General features: G+C 41.0%; 1 protein-coding gene across 3 annotated transcripts in view; it reads right to left on the bottom strand.

Moving 5' to 3' along the window:
* The window catches only part of PLA2G4A (phospholipase A2 group IVA), a 137,232-nt gene that overhangs the window by 99,754 nt on the left and 19,096 nt on the right, over window positions 1-18,382 (bottom strand). For all 3 annotated transcript variants that reach the window (XM_007056692.4, XM_043552916.1, XM_027819099.3), the window contains exons 2-3: window positions 8,067-8,225; window positions 1,027-1,108 (exon numbers count right to left, since the gene is read on the bottom strand). In XM_007056692.4, coding sequence (XP_007056754.2) covers window positions 1,027-1,108; window positions 8,067-8,099 — 115 coding nt within the window. In that variant the 5' untranslated portion in view covers window positions 8,100-8,225. The remainder of the gene's footprint in view (window positions 1-1,026; window positions 1,109-8,066; window positions 8,226-18,382) is intronic.

The raw sequence follows: 18,382 nt of genomic DNA, 5'->3' as shown, positions 1-18,382 counted from the left end.
GTTTGGAGAAAAAAGTAAAAGTAAATGAGAGGTGGTGGCAGATATTTATTCTCTAATTCCTTTCAGTTATTGGGATCTTAAGTGTCACTTGTAACAACATGCGTAAAATACTGTCAGGAGGACTCCAAATGCAGAGGAACTGCCAAGGTTCCACTGCACAAGGAGATAGGCTGCAGAGAATCCTTGCACTAGCTCCAATGTAACATGAGGGGGATTTACTGGAGTGTGCGGGGGAAGGGACAACTGCTTTAACAAAAAAACCCTGCAGAGGAGCAACCCAGGGGCCACAGTCATTCAGGTGGACTGAAGGCTGCAGTATCAGCCCAAGCAGTGACCTCTGTGATGAACTTCAGGGGACAGCAAGTAAGGGAGACATGACCTGATAATAGCACAGTCATATCCAAAGAAGCAAAAACGTGAGAAGCTGACACCCTTTTTTGGAATAAGCAGATACTTTCTTAAAACTGCTGATGTTTTTCATGGGTCATCCTTCCTAGTGGCTTCCTGTTCTGCAACTGTGTCTGTAGAAACACAGGCACAGAGTAAGTAGCAGTAATGTTGTTGCCATATATAATTCTTCATAGTGCAAGTTGCTTTATGGCTCTGTGCTGAATCAGCAGGGCTTTGGGTTTCTCTCTCTCTCTCTTTTTTTTTTTTTAGTCTTTCACCAAACCGCAACCTTTTGAAGACATGACAACCCCCGGTTTCCTTATACTGAGAACTCACTTCCAACTCAGCCACTGACTTATTCTAGGTGCTGCTAGCAGCATACAACTCACTCATTCATCTTTTTTGGGGTCAAATGTGGGAGAAGAGGCAAAAGTGCCATGTGAACTAATATGAGTGAACAATGACAAAGTAAATATGTTTAAACAGCAATTCCTTGGCATTAGCAAAACTAGAGAGAAAGTACTGATGTCATGTACTGCTAATACATGAATAGCTTAGAATGCTCCCACATTGTGAGAAGAAACAACTGAATAGGTGAGAAATGAAGATTGGTGAATCAATAACAGTAATACTCACGCATATCACCGAAAGCCCCTTTTGTAACATTTGTGGCTTTCAATACTGTCACAGTTAATTTGTGTGAATACTGGTGTTCCACCTGGAAATCAAATGGCATGTGGTTAAACAGGAAATAAAACTCCAAAAACAGAAATAAATTGTCAAAATAGCTTTCATTTGTCCAAGGAGCAAAAAAAAGGAAAATCCCCTATTCAAAATGTAAGAGAAATGCACCCTTTAATCTCTTGTAGCTTTACTGAAAGTTCAGACAATGCATTACACGTAGCCTGATGTTCCCTCAGCCACTCCTACACATCATGTTTTAATTTTAGTTTCAGTGTATAACACTCCTCCTCTCCAAGCTTGGTACCTGCTATAAGGCTTTTAATTAGTCAGTGACAGCTTACCAAGAAGAGAAAAGCTATTTTGCAAGATATTTTATTTCAGTTTGTGCTTGTAACTCCCTTTCAACAATAAAAATGATACAATTATACCTAAATAATGTTGCTGAATATATATGTATATTGTGCATATACTGTATGCGTATAGTTATGCATACAGAGTGTATATGTCCAGCATGTATCAAAATTCAGAGTGTAAAGAGACCCTAGTAGAGTAACAGTGAAGAGTGAACACAAAAGTTCACCAAATCAGTTATGCTCCCAGAAGTTAGAATCTCATGCAGTCTCAGGGACTTCCTGTTTTCTATCAGACCCTGAGCATTTCAAGAGAAACCTCTCTCAGGGTATGTCAGCACTCCCAATGCCATAGTGTCTGAATGGAATCAGGAAGTCTAGAGACATGAAAATAGGAGGAAAAAAGCGACAGGCTTAACTGAATTTTGCTGAACCTCAAAATCTGGTTCAGGTCTGTTCTTATTTCATCCATCTAGCCCTCCAATTTGCCCATCCCTGTTATACTGTGGCACTGAAAGCCTGTTCCATATTTTAGGAGCATCATCACCGTGTATGACAATGTAGAGAACATAGAATGCATGGCCCCGACCTAAATAATTTATAGCCGATACACATATGGGCAACAAAGCACAAGTCTGGGAGTTGAGAGACCTAAGTTCTGTTCCTGGCTCTGTCACAGACTCCGGTGTGACCTCATATAAATCACTTACATATGCCTGTGACTTAGCTTTCCATCTGTAAAACAGGAATAATGATACATAGCCACCTTTGTGAGGTGCATTGAGAGCTACTGATGAAACACTGTATACTGCATTAATTATTTTACATGTATATGGAAGTAGTGTTTAAAGACCACAATAAGGCTGGGCCCCATTGTGCTAGGTACTATACAAACTTATGATAAATGACAGTCCCTGTAAGCGCTATCATTAATTCTCTGCATTGGTTTCTCAAGTCAGTGACTCTCAGATGGCAAATCTGACTAGCGAACAACTCGGTAACTGTGAGTCAGGGAGAACAGACAAAAACTCAGTAGCCTCAGTGGGCAACACATGCTCCTCCTAGCAGTCAGCAGTATGAAGCCAGACCACAATGACAAAACAAAATGAGAGCGCATTCAGAGTAACTCCAGGAATAGGTCTTCACGACAGAGTTAGTCCAGGGGATCAGCACCCAGGTTTCATCAGCCAAGTTAGCCTAGCCTGGGTGAGAGAAGCCACATCACAAAGCCATCCCCAAATTACTGTGTTCTCTCCAGTGCTGCACTCCTCCATGGGTCTCACTAGGACTTCTGAGGCATAACCCATAGTTCTCTGTGCTGCCATAAGCTGAGCTGCCCTATGATTTTTTGACAATGGATTGTGGAAAAACTTGTCTGTCCTTCTGGGCACACAGGGAATCGTGGGAGGGCATTGAAGGACCACCAGCACTTGAAAGATTTAACCAATGCCCTCACTGCAAAGTGAGGTTACCAGCCCAACTGAAAGCAGAACCCAAGTTCTAACCCATACCTCAGACTGTGCCAGCGAGCCCAGACTGAAAGTAACGCCAAACTCAGATAACAGGGTGTGGGAGGGGGAGCAAAGAGGGTTGGGGAAACACCCACATAAAAGCTTACACTAACTCTGTAGTGAAGACATACCCTAGAAGTTTTAGCATGCCCAGTGCTTTTTGCCTCCCAGGCGCCAAGGCTTAAAAGAAAAAGAAAAACGTAACTTCCCCTTGTCATTTTGACATTTACAGCTTATCGAGCAGTTTTACAAGATAGTTGGGGAAGGGCAGGGAAATCTTCTTTCATTGCTGCCTCTCAGTTTTTGTTTGCTTCTTGACGATATTTTACAACCCAGTTAATTAGTATATTCTACTTCCACAGGACTCAGGTCTGCTGAACAACATCTGTTTTATAATGTGGTATTTCTTTATGGATGCTCTTTTATAGATAGGGTTATAATTAAAAGCAGCAGCCCACAATACATAAACCCACCCACAGATCTCCACCGCTAGAGACATTTGTCTTTTTGGAGGCCATTACTCTAGAGAATCAAATACCCAGGAGCAGAGAGGAAGGATGGACATTGAAAGTCAATGGGACTGAGTCTCCAACGTGCTTAAGTCATTTCTGAAAATGGAACTTAACTATATAAGTCATTTAGGCCTTGCAATAGCAAACAAAGGAACTTCTAAATACCTCTAAAAACCTGGGCCTTAGACACTGAGGATAAAGTTATCAAAAGCCATTAAGTAATTTAGGAGCCTAATTCCCATGTTCAAAAGTGACATTTTGGAAGATGGGACTTAGTCTCCTAAATTACTTAGGGGTTTTTGACAATTTTACCTCATTTCCTCTTTCTCCTGCAAAACTAACTAAACCTCTCCAGTGGAAAAGCAGGGAGGAAATCACTCAATTATACAGGCCACCTGGATGGATTATATGAATCACAGGAATTTCTGCTAGGAATATTCTCCTTCTGATGGCTCAGTCCACTCTGTTGTAAGGTCTGAGGCCTTGTTCTTTGGCTAAGCAATAGCAGCCATATTTGAAGAGACAACAATCATAAACTAAAAGCAGGAAGTCATATCCTCACATTCTATCTAAATTACATTTAAACGATGTAATATCAGGTTGTTAAGAAGGAGACCCCGTCCTAATGGCACCCACTATCACCAGATAAAGATACAGATCTTAAGGTGGCTAAAGAAAACTTAGTTTGATAGCATTCTACCTGTCAAGAAATCATTTATCAATAGTTGTGGTTATGAAATCCTCATTTCTTTATTGTTTTGTCATTATGGTCCCCAGTTCCCATTGTTTAGCTGTATGGTCTCTGGTTATTTACTTGTTTCTGTCTGTTACATAATTAATTTTGCTAGGTATAAATTAATTAACGTGGTGGGGTAGGATTGGTTAGAGAATTTTGTTACACTATGTTAGGATTGGTTAGAAAAATTTTAGTATAATGATTGGTTAAGGTACAGCTAAACAGGGCTCAAATTTCACTATATAAACTGGAGTCCAAAAGGAATTTATTTGGGAACCAACTCCAGGACACAGCCCCAAAGATCAAAGCTGCCAGACCTCAACACTCTGCCAATGACACTGAGCAGAAACTGGAGTCCCCCAGATGGCCCTGATCCTGATTGGCCACCAAGATAAGTTCATCTGTCTTATCGGGAGTGGTGAGCACTGTATGTGTAGCGTGTGAATTCTGGTTTTGGTGATTGCTAATAAATAGAGGTTGTGAAGTATATTACTGTGTAAGGCTCTTTCACTGGTAAAAGAACCCATAAACCCACAAAAGATTAAGCCCTGATTAAGCCCAGGGAAAGGGTGTTTGCTCTGAGTCAACAGGGAGAGCATGTTTGCCCAGAGCCAATGGAGGAGTAGAGCCTGGAGCCCACAGAGGAGTAGAGCCCGGAGCCCATGGAGGGGTAACGTTAGGTGCTTTTCACCTGGAGCCCTAGGAACTGGGTAAGGGTGAGGGTGCCTAAATTAAGAGGGTTACGCCTTGTGCCCTAGGAACTGGGTAAAGGTGGGTGCCCTTGAGTGTGTGAGTAACAGAGAATTTTGTGCGGCTAACACTGTATACATACAAGTGTAAAATTGTCATGAGTATACTCACAGCCATCTCTTGGCACCTCATTCTCCAAACACACACACTCCTATCCCTTTCTTACAACTCTTAGCTTATCCTTTCTGTCTCTTGTTTTAATGTCTTCCTGTCCTCAATAAAAACTCTTTAGTTAACTTACTTCCTCTCTCTTACATATGAGGCAAGTAAGCGACAATTATTCACTATTCCCTTTTAAAAAAAAAGAGTTTGATTACGTTTCACTTTACTACCATTATCCTGGGAATCAGAACAGCGCACTCAAGTTTCACTCAAACTGTTCTGTAAAGTGAACTGGTTTTGAGTAAGAATCTTCTGTGCCTTATGAGAAATTCAAAAAGTTTCATATTGTTTTTAAAGGTGCCTAATACCTTTCACTCATGGGGATGCTGAGTCACATAATTTAATCTGAAGACAAGATGTAACCATGCACAAAACATACATCAAAGCATTCTATTGTATAACAACATTTTTATTTCCTTGGTACCAAATAGGAAATTTAAGCAGATAATTGGGCTAGGGAGGAAAGGGATTGTTTTGTTTAAACAACTTTAATAAAGTACATTTCCTTCTTTCAAAGGGACACTGTAAAAAAATCCACACTCGAGGCTGTATATATTTTACCTATTATTCTTTCAATCAACACCTAAACATCAATATAACTGGAGAAAGTTACAGGGAGGAAAATGACAGGTTTCAGAGTAGCAGCCGTGTTAGTCTGTATCCGCAAAAAGAAAAGGAGGACTTGTGGCACCTTAGAAACTAACAAATTTATTTGAGCATAAGCTTTCGTGCTCACTTGCTCACTTCATCGGATGCATTCAGTGGAAAATACACAGTGGGGAGATTTATATACACACAGAGAACATGAAACAATGAGTGTTACCATACACACTGTAAGGAGAGTGATCAGATAAGGTGAGCTATTACCAGCAGGAGAGTGGGGGGAATCAAGGTGGGCCATTTCCAGCAGTTGACTGGGAGTGGATGGGTCATTGCACAAAGTAAAACTATTTCCCCATGTTTATCCGCCCCCTCCCCCCGCTGTTCCTCAGACGTTCTTGTCAACTGCTGGAAATGGCCCACCTTGATTATCACTACAAAAGGTTTTCCCCCCCACTCATCCGATGAAGTGAGCTGTAGCTCACGAAAGCTTATGCTCAAATAAATTTGTTAGTCTCTAAGGTGCCACAAGTCCTCCTTTTCTTTTTTTAGGGAGGAAAATGATTTCTCTAATTTCTGTGCTTCTAACAGTGCAATGAGTGTCATTGTCTTCCTGTAAACTCAATAACTCAACTCAGTCAATTTTCCCTTCTATTTAAGTGGGGCTTTCATGAAAAAGAAAAGGGACAACATTTAAAAACTAGGAAAAGATTACTCCCAAAGTTCAGGATTTTGATTAAACTTTTCTGTGAAATTTCATATTTCAATCAAAAATTCACGAAAATGATGTCTCATTTTAACTCTTATTAACTCTTTTATTGACAATGAACTATGGTTCAACAGGAGAGGAGGAGTTTAACTACATTTTGTTTTAAAAACTGCACTTTCCCATTATATTTCTGTCCCATGACAGCAGTCCTACCAAACTTCTCTGAGCAGCTAAATAAAATATAATCTAATGCCCTGATTCAATGAAGTTCTAAAACATGTGCTTAATTTTAAGCACATGAGTAATCCCACTGACCTCAAGGAGTTACTCAGATACTTTAAATTGGGCACGTTTTGTTTTGTTGTGAATATCTCAAACAGCTGCATCACAGATATTTGAGCTACTGTAACATTCCATCCAGGAGAGGGAAGCGATACACATACATACTAGCCATCCGATTACAAACAGCGATCTTCAGAGTTGGCAGGCCATTTTAAACTCTATTAAATAATGCGGCCTGCCAACCTGAGACTGCCATCATAACAGCCTTCACAAAGCTTCAGCGTGAATAAAACATGTGCTTGACATCCGTTGGCTGCAGACTCATTTAAAGGATGTGACTATAGGGGGAGAAACCACATAGTTGATAAGAGATCATTTCAAGGAAACATGTACTGTATTTTAGAAACTCAGAAGTTCAACATTATGACAAGTATATTAGTAACTACCTCTGAACACACACTGCTTTTCCTGCTGTAATAGGTTTCCCAAACAGAGTTACAAACAATATGTGATTTTACGAACACATCCTGCTCGTTACTGATTCCAGTTCAGATGGGATTTGTGATTCCGTTGTTCAATGTGCAAAGTTTTAGTTACTTATAGACTAAGTCTGTTGGTTAAATTAGAGGATTCAGTAATGGCCTTCCCTTGACTTCAGCAGTCTTTGGTTCAGGTGTTAAATTATTTTCAATTTATCACGCCTGTCAAGATTGCGAGAAAAATCACTTTTAAGAGAAAGTTAAACACATTTGGTGTTGCATCTGTAAGAAAATTGGTGAACTCTTCTGCTCTCAATTCTATCTGACAATCAATTCATGAGAATATTAATAGGAGGAAATATAACTATCAAATTATCAAAGCATCATATGACTGAACTGTTTGTGAGTCTTGACTCAAAAAATCATTGAAATTATGATAATTTACAATTAGCGTCTAAGAGTAATATTTGAAAAGTGCCTGTGTGACATAGGAGCATAAGTTCTATTTTCAAAGGTGAGTTAGGTGCAGAGGCTCCAGCTAGCCACCTGAGCTCAGGTAGCTAGTCCGAGCCTTCACTGGTGTCACGTCCATGATGCTATATTTAGCATGCTAGTTCAAGCCAAGCTAGTGCTCGTCTGTCTACCCAGGCTGTGAGGCTCACCTCCAGCTGCAGTGTAGACATACCCTTGGGAGCTTTTGAAAATTTTACAAAAACATCAATAATATCTATCAAATTTATTTTAAATAAAATTCTCCCAAATCTATTCTTAATTCACCCAAACTTATATTGAGAGTCTTTCAAGTTTCATGATGATACTAATACTATACGGTTATTGATAGTAAGTGGTTGCAACAGATGATGCACAATACAACATGCATAGGAAAGTCAAATGTACTCACTGTAATGTGTTGAAATGGATCTATACAGGACATTTTAGGTTCAGATCTTATATGCAGGTATCACAATCAAAGATCTTGTTCTTTACGGATCCAATTTCACAATGGACAGACTTCAACGTGTTTCCAAAGTGGACTGTAATACCACAGCTCCTTTCATCACTGCATAATGAACAATGACCCGTGGTTAAAAATAACGTTTTCCTTCTAAAATATATTTTCTAATATAGCAGAGTAACCACCTAGGTTGAAAAGGGTTCCCAAACTTCAGACTTTTAATGAAGACCTGAATTTTGAGATAAGCTGAGGATATAAAGATTTCAACCCAGTATAACCTTGATTAGCCATGTTTCTCATGTGATTCCACCCACCCTAATGCAAGTGAATGCTTTGCTCAGCTGCAGTTATCCAGCATGTCATGTATCAAAGCGTTTCTCATGTTCTTGCAGCCTTACAAATTAATGAAACAGTACAGTACAATTAGAAGCATCAGTTATGTACGTTCATATACATATACTAGCTATAAATATTATTTAAGATACAGTTCAATCACTTAGCTAACAGTTTTCTTAATGTTCTCATGCAAATTCTCGGTAGCTACTGTGTGTACATTTGGTTCCTTGTTAGAAGCCAGTTTTTGCCTTAGGCAGGTGCACAGGAGTGTGTGGGAAAAGGACATATGCAGGTCTTTCCTCTGCACAAGGGGAAATGCCAGGGCTGTGTCCTGCATGCTCACTAAAAGGTACAAGTTGCCCCAAAAAGGGCAGAGCAAAGTTGGCCATTCAAAGAGATGGTGAAGCATGCACACTTCCCCGGTGGTTCTGAGTGCTCTGTGAAGCATCGTGCCTCCTGAGGAGGCAGGGGCAGAAAAGGCAGGCTGTGGGGCGGAGCTGAAGAGCTAGTTTAGGAGGTAGCCAGCAGGACAATTGGATGCTTGCAGTACAAAGAATTCTGCAATTCTTTGGAGGTAATAAGTGGTTCCCATCAGGCCATTTTAATGTCTCTACCACCACCTTTGCTTTTGGCAAACTTCAGCTTAAATCACACATTCCCAAGGTCTTATATAACCACATCTAATAACCAAAAATTAATGGATTACTGCAGCTATTCAGCAGCTACCTTGGCTGGCAAAATATTGCTCCTTTCTAGATTTCCATTTTAACTATGAACTAGCAGCACCTGTTTTCATTGCAATTAGTGCAGAGCTCTACTCGAGTCAATAGGATGCCAACTGGGGCCATACAACCCTCCCTCTTCCCCGCCCCCCCCCCCAAAATATTCTTTATACACGAGCACTGAGCCAAACAAAAAGAAGCCACTTGTAATATTAATTTAGGAATTGCCATAGTTAGAGATTGCCAAAAGCCCTGAAGAATAAGAGTTTATACCCCTTCCAAAACTCTTGGTACATACTTTAATACTTACTGTAAGAATTTTGGACATTTTTGTTGTTTATACAAAAGTTAAATCCCTTCTTTATACTTGTTAAACTCAATAACTTGTTGCAACAAGTTCTGCAATGCATTGTGTGAAAAATTAAGGCCATCTGAATCAGAAAGACAGGGGTTAATGTAATTTCATTCATATTGTTAATGCTGAGGCAGCTCAATCCCTAGGAGAGAGGAAAGAATGATCCCTCTCTATAACTGAGAGGAAATAGCTATTCATACTTAATTCTAAGACCCCCCAATGCACAAATACATCTTTTCATATCCTTATTTTAATATGGACTAAATTAACTGCAGTAGAAAGATCATTCAAATCATTTTTTCATTCAGGTCAGTCAAATTTGTCACTGTCACACAAGTGGGCAAAATTTAACTGAAGTAGCACCCACCTATGTCAGCAACACACGTGGCCCAGTGTTTCTGTCTACAAGTCTGTTTATTTTTCCCTTGGGTCCTACCAAAAAAGGAGCAGTAAAACACTCCACTATCTTTTTAAATTAAGCCTCACTAAATTAGTTATTAAGGAAATTTTGAGAATTTCAAAGCTGCTCAGGAAGAGCATAAAATAAAGGATATTCAATAACTGTAAGCAAAAGGAAGTTTAGGAGCTATAAAACAGGGAACTTGCGGCCTCCTGAGACAACAGCCAACTACCAAAGAGTTAACATGGGTCAGCAAAAAAGACTGTACTAAAGTGAGGAAATTGGAACCAGGAAGCTGCTGTAAGTTTGAGACTTAAGAGAAGATTTTCACAGGCACAGGCACCCATCTCCCATTGACTTTCAATGAAAGCCAGGCACCTGTCTTTTATGCCTTTGAAAATCTCTCCATAACAATTCAGTCAAAAGCTTGGTCTACATTTGAAAGTTATACTGGAGTTACTAAGTTGATTCAGGGTGTAATTTTTTACCAGTACAGTCATACCAGTACCAAACTTAGTATGGGCAAAGTTGTAATGGTATAAAGGTATCTTATACTGGTATAGCTCGTCCCATTTGCCTACAGGAAAAGCAATATTAAAGGTGGAGCTGGTAGCACCGTCTATTATTGAGGTTGGCTTACACTTCCCATTCTAAGACCCTGTTTTCAATTATTTATAATTTGGCCAGACTTTAACTGTTCAGTGTGAAATTTTCTGTGCTGAGTGTCTGTCCCAGGCTGACTTGTTTTAAAAAATATCTGCCAAAACTGTGCAGTCATTTCCGAGAACGAGGCTAGGAAACAATATGTAGTTTCGCCCTTGGTCAAAACTTGTGGCAACCTTTCCCTTGAAAAGCTCTAGTGCCCTCATGCTTTGGAGCAGGAATTTGAAGGTTGGAAGGAAGTCACCTTTATCCCAGGGATGTTCATTTTGCTGTCCCCATGAAAATCCACTCAAATTTGGCTGATATAAGCCTTTGAAAAACTGCTGTTTTCACATGCTCAATACATCCACTCTTCCTCTCTGATGGACCAAAACTTTGTTGTGCTGGAGAGGCTCGTGTGGGCTAAAGAGCTACATCATCTGGAACTTTCATACACATGGTAGGGTCCCCTTTGGTGAGCAGGTCTGAGGCAAAGCTCCTGATTAACCACAGTCCAAACTTCACAAGACCCAATGGTGGATCAGGCGCATATGGAAGACCTTTTAGTACTCTGCAGCTGTGAAGGAGGATAAGGGCTGCAGCAGGAGGGAGACCCCTGGTTGTCTTGAATCTCCTTGCCACTGGGCCAGGGTTTTCCTCCTGTCTGTGCACTGGTTTCCCCACGTTAAAAGATTTCACGTGCAGACTTCTGCCAAAGGGCTCACACCCGCACAAAGCCCTGCGGTGATGGACAACTGGCAGTGAAGATAGGAGCAGTGATCTCTGGGAGTTTTTAATCACAAATCTACAAGCAGGCAGCAGCCGCGTGACAGTCATCTTCCGATTGAATGAGACAGAAGTACATTTCAAGAGCAGCGACTGTGACTGAGCAGGCCTTTTCAGGATCCCCTCTGCTCTCCCTGAATGGGGAGGGGGATAGAAAAGGTGCTGTAAATATAGGCTGTCTCACACTCTGGCGATTGGATGACCGCATCCAGTGGGATCACTCAACTCCGCGGCCGAAACATGAGATTTAAGACAATGAATTTCGCCACCTGGAATGTCCGCACCCTTATGGACTCTCAGCACAGTGAATGCCCAGAAAGAAGAAAGGGCAAGACTCAACATTGACATTGCAGCTCTTAGTGAGACACGCCAGGCTGATGAGGGCCAATTAAAAGAGAAGGCTACACCTTCTTTTGGAAAGGAAAGCCACCTGAAGAGAAATGCATTCACGGGAGCTTCCCATGTGGATCAACGAGCATCTCATGACTGTGACTCAAGCTCAGCAACAACCAATATGCCACAGCCATCAGTGCCTAAACCCCACCACTTAATGATGAGGAAGACAAGGAACAGTTTTATAACACTCTTGATGAAGTCCTCACAGCCACACTTAAGGTAGACAAACTTATCCTCCTGGGAGATTTCAATGCCAGAGTCAGATGGGACTCTCAACTCTGGAGCAGCAAAATAGGCAAAGAAGGGGTGGATAACGTAAACCTCAATGGTATTCTTCTCCTCAGCAAATGTGTGGAGCATGACCTGCTCACCCCAAATACCATCTTCAAGCAGAGTAACAAATTTAAGACCACCTGGAAACATCCTCTGTCCAAACACTGGTACCTAGAATCATAGAATATCAGGGTTGGAAAGGACCTCAGGAGGTCATCTAGTCCAACCCCCTGCTCAGGGCAGGACTAATCCCCAATTTTTGCCCCAGATCCCTAAATGGGCCCCTCAAGGATTGAACTCACAGCCCTGGGTTTAAGCAGGCCAATGCTCAAATCACTGAGCTATCCCTCCCCCCATACCTCCTTGACTATGTTAGAGACAGAGCTCGAGATTACACCGATGTCCATATAACACGAGCCATGAGAGGTATAGATCACTGTTGGACAGACCATCGATTAGTAAGATCAGTCATGTATCTGCAGTTTGCGCCACCACATCGCAAACACCCAAAGACTAAGAGAAATCAGTATAACATCAAAGCACTTCAGGACCAAGCCAGCTGCGAGATGTTCCAGCAATACCTGTCTGAGAAACTCTCTAACTTGCTTGTTAATATCACTGATATTCAAGAGCACTGGGATCAACTTAAAAATACCATTCACAGTGCATGTGCTGAAAATATAGGATATTCCACCTGACTTTAAGAACAACAACATTGTTACAATATTCAAGAAAGGGGGCAAATCTTTGTGCAGGAACTACAGAGGTACTGCCCTCCTCTCATCGCAGGGAAGATCCTTGCCCAGATCCTACTAAACCGCTTTCTCCCCCTTGCAGAGGAACTCCTCCCTGAATCACAGTGTCGCTTCAGGCCATCCCAAGGCACAACTGACATGATCTTTGTGGCATGACAGATTCAGGAGAAGTGCAGAGAGCAACACCAGGAACTGTTCATGGCATTCATCAATCTAATCAAGGCCTTTGACTATCAATCACGATGCCCTATGGGAGATGCTGTGTAGGTTTGGCTGTCCACAGAAATTCATTTCCATCACCAGATTAATCCATGATGGGATGACTGCCATCATTCTGCGCAACAGCTCATAGGCCGAAACATTCATCATTCGCACTGGTGTCAAGCAGGGCTGTGTTACTGCTCGAACACTCTTCTCCATTTACCATGCTGTGATCCTGATTCTCATCTGTGACTGCCTCCCTGATGGCAGCGGGATTGAGTATCATATGGACGGTGAACTCCTCAATCAAATGTCTCCAAACAAAATCTAAGATCACAAGAATTGGAATTCAGATGACTGCATCATTCTTGCACCCTCAGAGGCCAACCTGTATCCTACATCTTTTTGCAGATGCCTATCGCAGCCTTGGTCTGTCTCTCAACATCGGGAAAACCAAGGTACTCTACCAGCCCTCACCTGCACAAACTACAGTTTGTATTCCGCAACTAATCAGTGGAGAATCCCTGGAAAATGTGGACCATTTTCCATAACTTGGCAGCCACCTCTCCCAAACAGGCAGCATTGACAAAGAAATTGAATACAGGATCCGCTATGCCAGCACATCCTTTGGAAGACTACTCAAACAAGTCTTCAGTGATAGGGATCTGCAAATAAGTATCAAGATCTTGGTTTACAAGGCAGTTGTCATCCCCACCCTTCCCTATGGGTGTGAGACCTGGGTAACCTATAGACGACATCTCAAGCGGCTGGAGTGGTTCCAACAGCACTGCCTCAGGAGGATTCTCAGGATCTGCTGGGAAGACTGACGCACTAACATGAGCTTCTCGCTGCAGCCAATATCAGCAGTATAGAAATGCAGGTCATGAAACACCAACTCCGCTAGGCTGGCCACTGTGTACGTATGCCTGACACTCACCTCCCAAAGCAAGTGCTCTTCTCTCAGTTAAGTCAGGGGAGAAGGGCTCACGGAGGGCAGTGGAAGCGCTTCAAAGACATCCTGAAATTACACCTTAAAAAGGGAGGCATCAACCCAACAAACTGGGAGGACTCAGCACAGAGCAGAACACAGTGCTGCACCATACACCAGGCCACAGCTCACTTTGAGGAGAACAGATGTGCTCATGAGACAGAGAAGCAACACAGGAGGAAAAAAAAGGGCACAACAGTCCAGCCAACAACTATATCTCCTCCAAGATTACACCTGTCACTTCTCTTGGAAAATCTGTAGGGCACAAATTGGGCTCCTCAGCCACTTAAAAACCCACCAACGAACCCCCTTGGCAGACATCATCCTCACATCGAGGGATAGCTGAAGGCATTCACTCTCACTAAGACCTCACTAAGATGCTTTATACAGACTACACAGAGAGAGAGAGACCGTTAAAAATAAATTAAGGTTGCAAAGTTGAGCATTCAAAAGTTAAGAAATGCCAGAATTAAGGTTTCCTGTGCAGCCTTAATTTAGCATTGCTGTGATTATGCATTACGATTCAGACTTTAATTACATGATCACATACTATTTTTCCCCACAAGATTCCTGCCTCAGTGCACAGCACTGACTCAAAATTTCAGACAACCTCTGTTTTTGAGACTGCTGCCAAAAGAAACAGTAGATGTAATACAACCATGATCTAAAGTTGTTACTAGAGCACAGTCTACTTTAGAGAAAAGTAATTTTAAGCTCAACCTAAACTGAATCTGTGAATTCCTGTATTTGAATGATCATTAAATTTCAATTATATTCATCTGTATGACACAGTACATGAAGGGATATGTGCTTAGATTTGAAATTAAATTAATTAAGTTTAGCAAACTGATTAATCTTAGAATCATAGGACTGGAAGGGACCTTGAGAGGTCATCTAATCCAGTCTTCCGCTCTCCTGGCAGGACTAAGTATTATCTAAGACCATCCCTGACAGGTGTTTGTCTAACCTGCTCTTAAAAATCTCCAATGATAGAGATTCCACAACCTCCCTAGGCAATTTATTCTAGTGCTTAACCACCCTGACAGTTAGGAAGTTTTTCCTAATGGCCAACCTAAACCTCCCTTGCTGCAATTTAAGCCCATTGCTTCTTGTCCTACCCTCAGAGGTTAAGAACAATTTTTCTCCCTCCTCCTTGAAACAACCTTTTATGTACTTGAAAGCTGCTATCATGTTCCCTCTCAGTCTTCTCTTTTCTAGACTAAACAAACCCAAATTTTTCAATTTTCTCTCATAGGTAATGTTTTCTAGACCTTTAATCGTTTTTGTTGCTCTTCTCTGGACTTTCTCCAATTTGTCCACATCTTTCCTGAAATGTGGCACCCAGAACTGGATGCAATACTTCAGTTGAGGCCTAATCAGCACAGAGTAGAGTGAAAGAATTACTTCTCGTGTCTTGCTTAACACACTCCTGCTAACACATCCCAGAATGATGTTCTCTTTTTTTGCAATGGTGCTACACTGCTCACTCATATTTAGCTCATGGTCCACTATGACCCCCCAGTCCCATTCCGCAGTACTCCTTCCTAGGCAGTCATTTCCCATTTTGTATGTGTGCAACAGGTGGTTCCTTCCTAAGTGGAGTACTTTGCATTAGTCCTTACTGAATTTCATCTAGTGTTCAATTCTTTGCTATTTTATAGGTATTAATAAAGTAGATCCTATTTTATCATAGGTTAGTTTGATAATTTTGATAACAGAAAAACAGTCTTCTGATCAATTATTTATTTAACACTATAGTAATTTGCATATCAAATATACTGTTGCCAAGCCATGCACCTCTTAACATTAGGTTCCCAATTCAAATTCAGCTGAGGTCAGCGGAAGGTAAAAATTTGTTATCTGATGACTGTTTGGGGAATTTATGTGAAATGCGTTTTGTGGACTCAGTCCAGTTCAGAGGGTCCACATAACAAATGACACTATAATTGCATCTAGTTGCCAATGCCCACCCTATATAAAAAGTGAGGACTTCAAGCTCAGTCACTAAGTCCAGCTTCTTTCATGACGTCCAAGGACATCATGCTACCCTTATTCATGTTGAGCTGTAGCTTACTCTGAAGTTAGCCCCACTAACAAAAATGATCTCAGAAAACAAATAAGGTACAATTCGGTGTGAGTGTAGCCAGTCTTAAGTTTATAAGAAAACTGCAAAAGAAAAAGAGGACTGACTATCCCAGGTCTGCGCCAACTTGTTTTTGTTTAAAGACATCAAGGTCTGGGAAGAGAAAACACTTGAAAATTGTAAGAAAATGAATAAATGTGACACAGGCATCTATGAAAAACATGTCCAAGATAATAACAGGAAAGATACCGAGTAGGTTTGATCTTGACTCAGGCTTCTGGTGTGAATGTCATCAAAAGGGTTGTATCTACTTTTATCAGATCAGATTGCAGGATTTTATTTTCCTCACAGCATATTAATGTGATTGTATAATGAATAATTTGTTTCAGAGTGAATTTTCTAAGAGTCCTGGGGGAAAACATGGAAGTGTTATATCTTAATTTAGTTCTTTGGAGCAGGGACTGTGTGTATGCACCGTACCTAGCACAATGGGACTCTGATCTCAAATGGCAACTCTAAGCCTTATTAATATATATTGTTTTCTCCTTTGTTCTTTCCATCACAAAAAGTGATACCTTGCTGACAAAGGAGGAGTAGTGGGAAGGATGAGTTGGGAATGGTAGAGGAGAAGCCCGGTGCCTGTGCCCCATTTCTTGGGAGATGACTTAGGTGGACTATGTGAGAGAAGATGATGCAGCGAGAGTAGCTGCGGAGGAAGTTCTGTGGTCGGGGAGGCAGGCATCAGAGTGCCACAGGCTGGCAATAGTGAGAGATAAAATCATGGATGCCAGTGGTATTTTTGGGAGATGAAGCAGGCAAAGGGAAGTGGAGAAAAAAGGGAAGGTCTGAGGTTTGAAAGGGAGGTTTTAATTGGGGCAGAGCTAGTGATGAGGACAGGGGCTGTGGCTAAGAATGAAAGGATGGCCGGGGTTGGGGCAGATGTCAATGGTATATAAAAGCCAACGTGTGTAGGGGGAGTTAATCAGACCAGTGATCTGTAGACAGCTCTCTGGCACCTTTTATGAAATCCTACTTTACAGTACCCTCCCATGAAACAGTAGACAATACTTGATGAGTCAGAGGAATTCAATAATCACATAAAATACCTAATCAGTTGCACAGTGCTGAATATGGAGGGAAAATATTTCTTCCCAGCCTCTGCAAGGAATTAATTTATACCCTGAAGCATGAGGTTAAAGTTACCCATAGGTTTGTCTGCATAACTACAAGGGTTTTTTTATTCCTCACATAAGTTGCCAATACATTTTTCAGACAAGTATTGTGTTTGTCCTGGTGACTGGGCCTCATAAGTACAGGCTTGAAATAAGTTACTTGGCACAGCTCTTCATGTTTTAGCTTATAATTCCAGTGCTTATGCAAAGAGTTTTAGTAAAAGGAAATGTTTCTCATACAGGGGCATGACATTACGAAGGTCCTGTGAAGGCCTGTGACAAAAGCACATCATTATACATAATTATGCTGCATGCCAAATTTTGGGGAAGTTAGACAAATGAATTGCAATAATCGTTGATATATTATTATTGCACTAAGTATTTACATATAATGTAAAGAATACATTCAGAGACCCATGATGCCAACAGAACGAGTAGGTGTTTCCATGGAAGGAAGATTTCATAGAGTTCTTACATACAAGTAACATTTTTTTCAGTATTGTATTTTTTACATTTATTCAACTTCTAAATCAACAGAAATAACAAAACTAGCTCCAAGGCAAAATATTCAAATGAAAGGTTCCAAGAGTATTTAAAAGTGGAGAAGATCATTGTCTAACTACAATGGAATCTGGACCAGTGGAATGATATTTAGCTGCCAGAGATTCTAAAAACATCTAGGGGGAAACCCAAACAAAAGTAGTCTCCACAGTGTACTGTGGGACTCCCTGAAGGCTTACATGAGATAACAATCATTTATTTTTGCCATCAATAAAAGCCCCCCCAAAAAATCAAAAAGAAGAACTTGAAAAACCTAAAACTGAGTCAATGGAAAAAAGGAAGCATTTGGGGATCGCCCCAGCAATGACAATCATAGCACAACAATCGTTATCCACATTTTTACTAGATAATTTTATTTCAAGCAAAAAGTGAGATAGGCTTGCAGTATAAGTATCTTTGCAGTACAAGTGGGATAAAGATAAGAAAAATGGTGGACCAGTTGTGTTAGCTGGAAGCCCAATCAGTAATTCCAGCAATAAAAACAGCCTCTTTTTTAAAAAGAAACTAATTAATTTGATGAGGACACAGCAGCAAAATGAGGATTGGCACCAGCATGGAATTAGGGGGGCAGGCTACAACTTTTATTAAATAT

This window comes from Chelonia mydas, chromosome 8, assembly GCF_015237465.2.
Source record: "Chelonia mydas isolate rCheMyd1 chromosome 8, rCheMyd1.pri.v2, whole genome shotgun sequence".
Taxonomy (NCBI): domain Eukaryota; kingdom Metazoa; phylum Chordata; order Testudines; family Cheloniidae; genus Chelonia; species Chelonia mydas.
The sequence above is the reverse complement of the archived record's forward strand: the minus strand, read 5'-3'. Positions and strand labels throughout refer to the sequence as shown.